At 42.6% G+C, this 12,111-nt stretch overlaps 1 protein-coding gene across 2 annotated transcripts in view; it reads right to left on the minus strand.

Annotated features, from left to right (window-relative positions):
* Positions 1 to 12,111, minus strand: part of B3GNTL1 (UDP-GlcNAc:betaGal beta-1,3-N-acetylglucosaminyltransferase like 1) — a 173,074-nt gene that overhangs the window by 129,675 nt on the left and 31,288 nt on the right. For both annotated transcript variants that reach the window (XM_079966144.1, XM_079966145.1), the window contains one exon: positions 4,297 to 4,392. In XM_079966144.1, coding sequence (XP_079822270.1) covers positions 4,297 to 4,392 — 96 coding nt within the window. The remainder of the gene's footprint in view (positions 1 to 4,296; positions 4,393 to 12,111) is intronic.

Genomic DNA, 12,111 nt, shown 5'->3' on the forward strand with positions numbered 1-12,111 from the left:
AATGCTGCAGCAAGCAAAGGCTATAGCAGCCAAGTCAGCTGCTTGTGGCTGGAAAGCCAGACAGGAAGTATGTGACTGTTGCCATGGAAACAAAGGGGCAGTCCATTCTGTACTGAGCACCGGATGTTAGCTCAGTGTGTGTGTCATATGACCTGTACAGGATGTACATGGGTGGAGTTTGGGGTTTCTCTCTGTTTGTTGAACAGAGCAGACATGTTTTCTCTGTACTGAAGGAAAGACAGGAATAAAAGCAATGTAAGATACATTTCTGTCTGTGTCTGATTCCCCTCCCTGGGGACATGCTGGAGAGCAGGGAGGAGGAAAGCAGTTTGGTGTGTTTTTCTCACAGCCTGAGGAAAATCGCCGGAACGGACCTCGTGTGTATTTCCTGCCGGGAGTCGCCGGAGGGAGGTCAAAAGAATTCAGCCGGTGCCTGGAGAGATAGGCACATACCTCTGACCGGCCCTGAATTCTGACATTGGTAGCAGCTGACGGTTGCTACGATCCATGGAAGTCTGCAGAAATAGGAGCAAAGCTGCTATTTTCATCCCTCTCCATGGATGCCTGAGATGGATGCTGATTCTCTGCAGCTAGAAGCTGACCAGAAGAAGCTGAAAGCCAAGCTACGGAGCCCAGGTATGAGATTTTCGGGCTTAAGAGTGTGAATGCAGATGGATTAATTCTCTGCTTCATGGGAGCAACGTTTGGGAAAAACAGCTCCGAGAGAGAAGAGTCTGCATTCCAGACATTCTTGTGGTTTTTCCTGTCCAAGGAAAGGAATGTGGTTGCTTAGCAACGCAGGCCAGTTTCAAGATAAGGGCTGGAAGTCAGGCTATGCCCAAAGAGGCACAAACAGCTCGTGTTTTGACTAGGCCTTTACAAAGGAACTGTGAAAGGGGACTTTCCAAGCGGCCAGTGTTATTGCTGCCAGGTGCACAGAGTGTAAACAAGCCAGCTATTGGATTTTAGAGGCTTGTGTTTGAGAGTCAATGCAAGGACTCAAAATGGATGCCAAGAAGGGAGTTTTGCCTTCTCCAACCCTCTTGACCAGTGACAATTATGCATCTTGGTCTATTAAGATGAAGGCTTTGCTGCAGAATCAGAGACTGTTTAGGGTGATTGAGAACCCCATCCCTGCAGCACCAACGCCTGTTTGGGAGTCACAGGATATGAAGGCCAGAACCGCTATAATTCTGTGCGTGTCAGACTCTCAGCTTGTTCATATACAAGATTTACCGCACGCGAAAGATGTTTGGGACACGCTGAGAAGGACACATCAGAGAGATGCAGGTTCTTCAGCGTTGCTGTATTTTGAAAAGCTGACTAACCTGAGGCTTGCGCCTGATGGAGATGTTCAAGCGCACCTGACGGAAATGAAATTCCTGCGTCAGCAGATGGTGGAACGCAATTTCCATCTGGATGAGGAAGTGTTTTGCTTCATGGTAATCAACAGCCTGAATCGGACTTACAAAACTGTTGCCAGTCAGCTGGGGTCTCTCCCAGCAGCTGATCTAACGGCGGACAGGGTCTTTGCCGTGGTTCTTTGTGAACATGACAGACTTGCCGCCCTGGAAGTCAAGGACAGGGGGAGTCAAGAACGGAGTTCTAACACCCCCACTGCTGATGCTACTGGAGAAAATGCTGTAGCTTTGAACGTTGTCCGATGCTTCAATTGTGCACAGACTGGGCATCTTCAGCGGTACTGCAGGAAGCCACGTCAGAACAAAGGAGCCAAGGGAAGCTCCACGAAGTCTGAGGCGTCAGGCAGAAGTCATGCCAAATCACAGGCGAAGCCTGCAAAGGCTTTGATGTCCCTAAAAGCCACACCACAAGTGGGGAATTCCTTCGTTTTAGACACAGGAGCGACGGTTCACATGACCCATCGCAGGGATTTGTTTTCGTCGTTTAAGAAGCAAAGCTTCGTTGTACAACAAGCCAACGGTCGAGAGCTGGAAGCCACCGGAATTGGGACTGTGTATCTTAAAAGTCTGAACTTGACTATAAACAATGTTTATTTGGTTCCAGAGTTGAAGTACAATCTGCTCAGCGTTTCGCAGATTGCCAAGAAGGGACTAAAACTGTCCTATGATGATCAACACTGCGAGATCTACAAAGATGGAGAGTTGTATCTTTCTGCCAAAGAGAAAGATGGACTGTATTTGTTGACTTTTGATCAAAGTGATTACATGGAATGTAATTCTTGTGATTCTAACATGATTTCTTTTGCAGGTGTAGCTGAGAAGAACACCAAGCAGGTCACCTCGAGGGTCGACAAGGCATTTCAGCGGGTGTATGCTGATGTGATTGGTCCTCTAGCACCTTCTAGAGGCAATGCAAAGTATTACCTAATATGTGTTGATTCTTTTACAGGTTTTGTCTGGATTTATCTTTTGGAGAGACCGAAAGAAGCCTTAGAAAGGTTTAAAGAGTTTTGTGACAAGGTTAAAAATATGCATGATGCTGACATAGATTGTCTTTGCACAGATGAGAAGCCAATTTTTCTTTTACAGGATTTCCAGAGGTTCCTGAAGAAGAAAGGGATAAGACACAAAATTGCAGCTTCCGAAGAAGCTTGGAACAGATGTGTCTGTGTTAGGGTGAACAAAGAATTGCAAAAGGGAATGGAAGCGCAATTGCTTAGTTCACATCTGCCACATGAGTACTGGGCTGAGTCACTAATGTCGTATTGTTACACGTGGTTGAGAAAGGTTTCAAAAGACTTGGGATGTTCTCCTTTTGAGAAACTGTTCCACAGAAAACCTTCTGTTGCCCATTTCAAGGTTTTTGGGTCTCATGTGAGAACAGAAGCTCCAGGTGGAGTAAAGAATGCCAGAGGCATTTTTGTGGGTTATGAAAAGGGTCTCTACAGAGTAATTTTGTCTGAATCTGGTAAGGTGATTCTCACAAAATTTCTAGAGAGTGCTCCTGAACAGGAGAGAGTGATTGTTCACACATTTCCCACAGGAGATGATGATGATTCTGATGATGATGATGATGAGTTTGATCTTATTGAGTTCAGTAGTACTGATGATGACAGCGATAGCTCAGACAGCTCAGTTGTCACAGTCATTGAGAGGAAATCTCACATAATGACTAGACCCTCAGAAGAGGAGGATGAACCACTGATTAAGCTTAGTACTGGTTCTTCAGAGAGTTCAGAGGCTGAACCAGAAAGCAAGGGAGAGCAGCACCTCTTACGTAGGTCTGAGAGAGCAACGAAGGGTGTACCACCCAAGAGGTATTCAAAAGAGTTTGCCAACCAAGCTATTGCATGTGTTGCTGTTGTAAACGACCAAGGTCAAATTGAAGCTGTGTCTGAGTCAGAGACAAAGGCACAACAGAGAGTTGTTAACCAAGGTAATGCAGAAGCACTCATTCCTTGGAAGTCACACAACCAGAGAGGTACATTGGTAAAACCAGTGGCGTGTAGTTCCAAGGGTGGAACTGAAACAACAGGGGAGTGTTATACATATAACAACTGTTTGTTTTCTTCTCTGGATGACGCTTTGCTCGCAGCACGCATTGATACTTTAGGGGGAGTATGTTATTCTAAAGCAGCAATGCTGCAGCAAGCAAAGGCTATAGCAGCCAAGTCAGCTGCTTGTGGCTGGAAAGCCAGACAGGAAGTATGTGACTGTTGCCATGGAAACAAAGGGGCAGTCCATTCTGTACTGAGCACCGGATGTTAGCTCAGTGTGTGTGTCATATGACCTGTACAGGATGTACATGGGTGGAGTTTGGGGTTTCTCTCTGTTTGTTGAACAGAGCAGACATGTTTTCTCTGTACTGAAGGAAAGACAGGAATAAAAGCAATGTAAGATACATTTCTGTCTGTGTCTGATTCCCCTCCCTGGGGACATGCTGGAGAGCAGGGAGGAGGAAAGCAGTTTGGTGTGTTTTTCTCACAGCCTGAGGAAAATCGCCGGAACGGACCTCGTGTGTATTTCCTGCCGGGAGTCGCCGGAGGGAGGTCAAAAGAATTCAGCCGGTGCCTGGAGAGATAGGCACATACCTCTGACCGGCCCTGAATTCTGACAATTCTGTCCACCTACAGTTTGGAACAAGAAAAATGGGGAGTACAGCCACTTTCTATAACTTCTCTCCTCCCTATTATAATCATTTTAAGAAAATAGAAATACACTTATACTGTCTAGCTCTTGCTACCTGGTAGATTTATGTAAGTACACTTCCACTTCCTGGGTACTCAAGCTAAGTGAGTAAACAACATAAAACAGAAGAAATAGATGGCAATCAGCCTTCTGGCATCTTAAGGTGAAAAAGATAAATGCAAAATACCTGAGTAAGAAGCTGCTCACAGGTTAGATTATTGATCCATCGAGTATATCGCTCAGTTGCCTCTGCTGGCTCTCTCTCAATTTGGCAACCTATAATCTGAAAGTACAAACAGACATTACCTTTAGGAAGTATAGATAGCAGAACATTAAAACAGTTAAATAATTTCAAACATTCTCTGAAGAGAGGAGGCGGCCCTACAGCATTAACCTTCAGCATTAACCAAGCTGGTGCCAAACATATTGTTGCACTTTCCTTTGGACAACATCATCGAGGCCGAGAGGGGGAAACTTGTCATCTGGGCAGCCCAGGACCTCCATACACACTACTCGGGCTTGCACCCCAGGGAAGTCACCTTGGTGCTACTAATGCAGTGGTTCGTTATCCCTTTGAACTCTACAATTCTATGATTTTATGCACATGGTATCAATGTACCATGACTCTCAACATAGGAAATGCTACTACTAACAGACTTTACGCTGCAATCTACCCCATCCATCAACTTTACAGATACAAGGAGCAGTTAACCATGCATCCTAAAGATATATCAAGTCACATACATAGTTAAAAACTACAACACCCTTTAAGTGAGTGCAGCAATTTTGTTTAGACATTTTCATTCCGACAGCTGTGATAGCTTTTCTAATGTTATCAGATTGGACTGCCAATGCAACATATACACGTACAGTTCCATCTGTTTGCTTATCTAGGTGGCCAGTAGGGCCCCCAAGCTAGTCTTGTCTTTCCCACTAATTATGTATCCAAAGTAAACAAAAGAGATCTTGAGCTAATTGCACTGTTACTGACATTTCACACTTGCTGTGCCCTTCTGCTTACAGACTTCGGAGATGCTATCTGAACACAAAATTAACATTAGGAGAAGTGACTTACGAATTCCAAGCTTTGGTTCTAATGATCAAAGTCTTGTTCACTCATAAAACAATCTTAACTGAAGTTAATGTAACTGTGTACATATCAAAACTTGCTCAACTTGTAACCCATGAAGTGAAACACAGCCTGCCAGCCATAGATCGTCACTTGGCCTGGGGTGCAAGAACCCTCTTATATTTTGCTGTTTATCTGCAGTTCCAGCTAACTCATGAAGGTTGACAACCTTCTGGCAAGACCAATGCTTGGCTGGTCACAAGTTGTGGCATGCCTGAAATGCACTGTGGACCGTCAAATGTCATAGTATGATGAGTCTTTTAACTGCATAATATTTGAACTGTCATGCAACACAAGTGTTTGGTTGCTGGAGAATAATATCAACTGAAGCAAGTTCAATCAACTGTCTGGTCACAACACTTATATGTATAGTGGGGGATGTAGTTTGTTAAGTACGCAAATCAAATTTCCATGCTTGAGCAGCAGCTTAAAATGTTTCTATCATGACTGCTCACTAATTTTTCCATTCACAAAGACCCCCAGGGTGCATCTCTTCCTAATAATTCATAGGGAGCAAGCCTTTGTGTTACCGCAAAATTGGGAGAAGCCCATCCAAAACTAATGGTAGATAGCTTGCTTCTCGTTTAAGAACTGAGCATTTCATATTGATTTGACAAAGAGTGTGTGTGCGTGTGCATACGCACATGTGTGTGGATATATACATGCGCTCTTGCACGCACCAGAATCTTTCATTTCATAGGATTTACAAAATAAGCTTTAAAGTACACGACAAGAACTAAGTGTGGTGGGGGTGGGACAACTGGAAGAAGTAGGTGGAAAAAGATGCGAAGTGGTGGGCAAACACAGCTCTGCCTGTTTGAAAGGAATTCCATAACAAAAAGATAAGAAAGCTTAGCTTCTGTACACAAAGCAGACTGACCCGGCCAAAGCTATACAAATATAAATTAATGAACAGCTGCCAGGAGGTGACAGATTAGTCTTAATACTGGCTTTCTTATGGCCAGGTTTCCAATTAGAGCAGAATGTTAGCTGTTCCACCCCAAGTTGTGAAAAGTAGTAATGCAAAGCAACCAGGTTTTAGCTATGATCAGACCCTTGAAACACTATATAATGAAGAGGCACCAGGTTAAAGCTGCCTCTGATATGCACAATGCTCTGGGGTAAATATACTAGCAGTCCAATCCACGAGCCAGTTGAAATAGATTAACCAGGATTTAGGAGATTCTAATCTCAACGACTTCAGCCCAAGTATTCCTGCCGATATGGCAGAATAGTTCAGAAGAAAGCAACATTTATAAAGCGTCCAGTTCAGTGTAAGCACAGGGTTTGGGTACAAAAGGAAGACTAAAGGATCACCTGGGCTTCAGAAAGCAAGATTCACTATGCCAAAACAAAGACCCTATCTGCACTACCAAACATTACACTACAGAACCCATTTTAACTGGTATGGTCTCCCCCAAACAAATCTGCGCATTGTCATTTAGTAAGGGTGCTGAAAATTCTTTTAAACATCTCACCAGACCCATTCCATACACTTCCCAGAGTAACAGTTCCCTTGGTTACCTGTAGAGAGGGAATAGCTGTGAAAACACTTTCAACAGTACGCTCCTGAACGCACCAGGGAGTAAAGCTGATTGAGCTCAGCGAGTCTGAATAAACATGCTCATAACTTAGGTCTGCTATATCTGTTCAAAGTTTTCTTTAAATCCTGTCCAACAACATCCCCCCCCAAAAAAAGAAAGCCAATCTGAGCTTTCAATGGACAGCTTTCTTGAGCAATTTTTTCCTAATACAAAACCCAGGTGCTCCTACAACTAAAAAGTGATTTTATTCAACTTCTCATAACATAATGATATAGCCAATTATTATTTTTCTGTGAATACCAAGATACAGCCATGAGAATAGCTTCCTCTTTCAATAAACAATTGACATCTTGGATCCCACTTCACCTCAAAAAGCAATAATTCCTTATGCTGAGCTCTACTGTGGCTTTGTTCCCAATATGAGAACTTGATTTGCTGCGGTTTTCAAGAGAAAGAGCTTGGTAGAGATCAATAAGTACAGTCCAAGCACATCCACTGTCAATAAATAAAAGTTTACTACTGCACTCATGTCAGTAATTTAAACTTAAGTCCCAACTCACCTGAGCAGATTTGGGATGGGCATGGTGTGGGGGAGATTAAGTCCTGTTGTGCTGGCAGGATTCGTTGCGCTGGCTTCTGCTAGTGCAACAACTTACAGTGGTACCTCGGGTTACAGACACTTCAGGCTACAGATGCTTCAGGCTACAGACTCCACTAACCCAGAAATAGTACCTCGGGTTAAGAACTTTGCTTCAGGATGAGAACAGAAATCGTACTCCGGCGGCGCAGCAGCAGCAGCAGGAGGCCCCATTAACTAAAGTGGTGCTTCAGGTTAAGAACAGTTTCAGGTTAAGAACGGACCTCCGGAATGAATTAAGTACTTAACCCGAGGTACCACTGTACAAGGCATCGGGGTAGTGGGCAAAACTGAAAGGCTTAATGAGAGGGATCCTAGACAAGGGGCCCTCTACACACTATCAGGTACAAAGTCTCCCCCACCCCTCCCCTGCTTTATTTACATTGCAGACAGTGTTCACAATACAAGTGCCATTTTCATTATCCCATACTGCCTTTGGGCCCCACTACATCAGGGATGGAGGAAGAGAGAAGGCAGGCACCCAGAATGTAATAATATATAACACAGAACGTGAGCAACTAGCATGAACCCCAGTGGACCCTGCCATTTGCCCAACCATGGTGGGTGCAGACAACAGGTTTGGGCACAAATGATTCCATTAATAAGAAAAGCAACCAAGCAATTTGAATGGGGAGAGAGATTCCTTACAACCTGAATGTGGCAGCATGCTCAAAACCCACAGAAGTGCACAGTGTCTTGCTTCATGAGAAAAGTAGCATAGTTTCACCAAACTTTGAGCAAAGATGCTAAAAACCACAAAGCACCAGGGGGCGGAAAGGGCTAGCACAACCAGGGCCCCAACGCCTATGTTGACCACTATATTGGCAGTACTACAACTTGGCCAAGTCCTTACCTAGGATGTCCCTCCTACTCAGCTTTCTGCACATGACTAGCACTTGACTGTGTGCCACAGGTACCAGTGACCAGACACAGCTTAACTAAATGAGAATGCACAGAAGGAAAATGTACACAAGGAAAAAGTATGGGGACAGCAGAAAGTGAGGCTGAGGGGAGCAAAGATATTGTAAACAAAAACGTGAAAACAGAACAAGTGGATAATTACTGTTGTGCATATGAAGTTCTTGAGGAAACTGGCATCACCATCATTATGTGTATAAACAGTAACAAGGTCCTCTTCAGACCATTATTTCAAGTAACGTGCATCATAACCTATAACAGCAAAGCTGATGTGTTTTTGATGCCCAGTCTTTCATTTCCAACTGTCATTGGCTCTTGTGAAAAATAAGGACCAAAATACGAAGATCTCTGTCCTCTGGTCTCCTCTTTAAAACGTGGCTGAAATGGCTCTTTCAAATTGTTCTTTCATACACTGCTGCAGAAAAACAAACAAAAGCCAACCCAAAGTGATTTTGATTGTTGTTCTTCCTTTACTTTCAGATATAAAGTCAACAAAAATCTAAAGGGAGTGTTTTAAATACTGCTAAATCATGAGAGTTTCTGGCTTAATGAAATATTACTCTCAAAGCAAATCTGCTGCATAAATTCACTCTGTATAAGTATGCAGAAAATCAATATTTGATTTCCTGTTAGAAGCATGAAACAAACTCTGTGATGGAGTTTAGGAAAATATATGAAGTGGCAATTAAGCAAGAGCCCTGAAGATAAGAGCAGCCTTTTAATATATCCTGTCTCTATGTTACCAGAAAGCTTATAAACTGAAGATTAAAAGCAAAATCCTATTTCCAATGTATGCCTGTTGCACCTAAAATATTCTGCAGCTGAAAGGACAAGATATCCCACATAGATAAATCAGTGATAGAGGCACAGGGGAAACCACGTCCTTTTTTAAAATTTAGATTGTATTAATTTTACTACATACTTGGCAAATAGCAAGGTTCACAAACTACTTAAATCATGTGTTTGTGGGGGCAGAGGTTATTGGTTGTTTTTTGTTCTATTATATGTTTTGTGTTCTCATATTTTTTATGTTGTGAATTGCCCTGTGATCTTCAGATGAAGGGTGGCATACAAATTTAAAAAATACAAATAAAAATATATTTTCTCATCCACATTTAATTCTCTAGTCTCCCTGCCCTCCCTTCAACTCAGTCCAAACCATTTCAAACCTAGAGAGATCATGTCTCAAAGAATGACTTCTGTACATGTTGTTTGACTTGTTATGAATATATGCACTCCCCTAACAGATCAGATTAGCAGTCAGGGAATACTCACAAGTCCAATGTTTGTTCTGGAGACTAAAGTAGCTTCTGTGGCACTGACAGGTTTTTTTCAGTTAACCAAAAGCAATCCCTTCTAGATTGGAACAACCTGGCCATAGGTATTGATTAGACCCAGGTGCTCCACACTGGCCTGCTTTTGAAGCCTAATCAGGAAATGGAATCAAACTACAGCTACTAGGTCAGGATTCCTCAAACTCGGCCCTCCTTATGTTTTTGGCCTACAACTCCCATGATCCCTACAACTCCCATGATCCCAGTGGTCAGGGATGATGGGAGTTGTAGTCTCAAAACATCTGGAGGGTCGAGTTTGAGGAAACCTGTACTAGGCTGTCACCTGGGACTCAGTAATGAAGAAAATCTCTTGCTGATGTCCTGGCTTCCAGCCCACTTCCAAGCACAATTCAAAATGTTGATGCTTACTTTTAAAGCCATTCACTAGTTGGGACCCGGATACCTGGAGAATTAATATAGTCCTGGGTTAGGAAACCTGTGTCCCTCCAGATGTCATGGAGCATTGGCCACACTACCTGGAGGTGATTTTGTCTACCAGGACTTGGAGCATCCACAGGTTTCCCACACAGGTCTACACAACATGAACCTACCTGTACAACAAGGTCATATCTAGATGGCCCTGTCTATTAAAGCATGATGAATGGTGAGTTGGGAGAGGGCCTTCTCAGTGGTGGCAACCTGTCTGTGGAATGCATTCCCCAGGAAGGCTTACCTTGTGTCTAATCTTGTTGCCTTTTTCACCAGGTGAATTTTAAATATAATTATTTTCCCCCCAATGAATTTAAACTTGTACTGAATTGTTTAAAGGATACTGTCTATCTGTTGTACCTCTTTCATATTGTTTTACTGTTGTTCTGGATTTTATGCAACTTAAAAGCCATCCTAAAAATATAAACAACCTTCCCTGAAATTTTTACCCACTGGTTCTAAGTCTTGCCCTCTGCAGCAACAAGTCTGCTATGTGTGATTATCAAGTTGCCTCAAGAAAGATGCTATGAAATGAGAAAGCCTCTACTTATAAACCCAGATTTCCAACACAATTTCAAATTGGCACCTAAAGACGGAATTAACTTTTTGTCAAGAATGAAAGGCTAAATTAATTAAAAACCTAAATAAAGAGCAGATTGTTAGATGTGTTCCATAAATACTGAACTCATTTGAAAGCCTGCCCACTCTCTTTGATGTTCTAAGGGGATCCAAGACCTTTTGAAAGTCTGACCCTGAACTGTGGAGTCTTGAATTCCTTTGAAATCGTGGCCCTTGGTGCCCAAGCCATGCACATACAACAAAGCTCAAAGATGAAAAATATAAGGTCCTTTCATATTTTCCCAGAACCTGCAATGCCACTTAAAGTATACCCATTTTGAATGGTCACACAGAGCCCACAGGAGAGAAACAACTTTTCCCCTTCAAAGCAAGAGCGTGCATTGTACAGATGACAAAACAATAGCAGTGGACCAGATTTCTTAGATGGAATGCACTTTCATAGATATGCAGCCCCTGATACTTGAACAGCGCATTGAGCCACAGAGCTATAGCAGAACATAGACACTAGAACAGTAGTAAGGAGACAGAAGCTTCAAACAAAGGACTGAATTTCAAGGTCTTGCACAATCTTTGGTTACTTTAAGGTTAACAGCAAGTTTCTTACCAACAGTTTAAACATCTTCCAACATCTTTATGTCTAGCATTGCTACAATCACTGGACTTTTTTTTTAAAAGAAGCCCCAAGTTTGAAAACAGAACAAAGGGCTTATTTGTCACTCCCACTTTGTTTTTAGAAGTGTTCCTTTGCAGTTATTATTGCACAATGGAAGTATACAAACTTGCCAACAGCCAGTGCCCAAACTATACAATACCCTAATGGTATTAGTAAGTCCTGGATTGCCAAGAACATAAAGCAACACTTTTCTGGGTTAGTCCAAAAATCCTCATAACGCAGTAAACTGTGCTCACTAAGCATGGAAAATACACAGGACCACAAGGCTTCAGAATAGGGATATGGGGTGTGTGTGTGTATTTTTGATTGATTATGAAAACAATAGAAAAGGTTAAATACAATATAAATAGAAACAACCTGCAGAACATTATGTTTTTGGATCACAGTATCTCTAAAACAGGCTTCCTCAACCTTGGCCCTCCAGATGTTTTGAGACTACAATTCCCAGCATCCCTGACCACTGGTCCTGATAGCTAAGGATCATGGAAGTTGTAGGCCAAAAAATATCTGGAGGGCCGAAGTTGAGGAAGCCTGCTCTAAAATGTTATTATAGATTTGCATTTCAATAACTATTTACCAGGATCATCTAATTGCTTTTACTGTTGCTATTCAAAAACAAACAGTTATTTTTTCTTGGTTTCCTTGACACTTCTTGAGTTTGTATTTCTTGAGGGCCAGATTCAACTAATGGGTTCTGCCAGCAGAAGTCCATTAAAGGGTTTCCACTTGTGCAATGGGTTTTTCTTCCCCAAGCCACCC

Source organism: Podarcis cretensis, assembly GCF_951804945.1.
Source record: "Podarcis cretensis genome assembly, chromosome: 2".
In the NCBI taxonomy this organism is placed as follows: domain Eukaryota; kingdom Metazoa; phylum Chordata; class Lepidosauria; order Squamata; family Lacertidae; genus Podarcis; species Podarcis cretensis.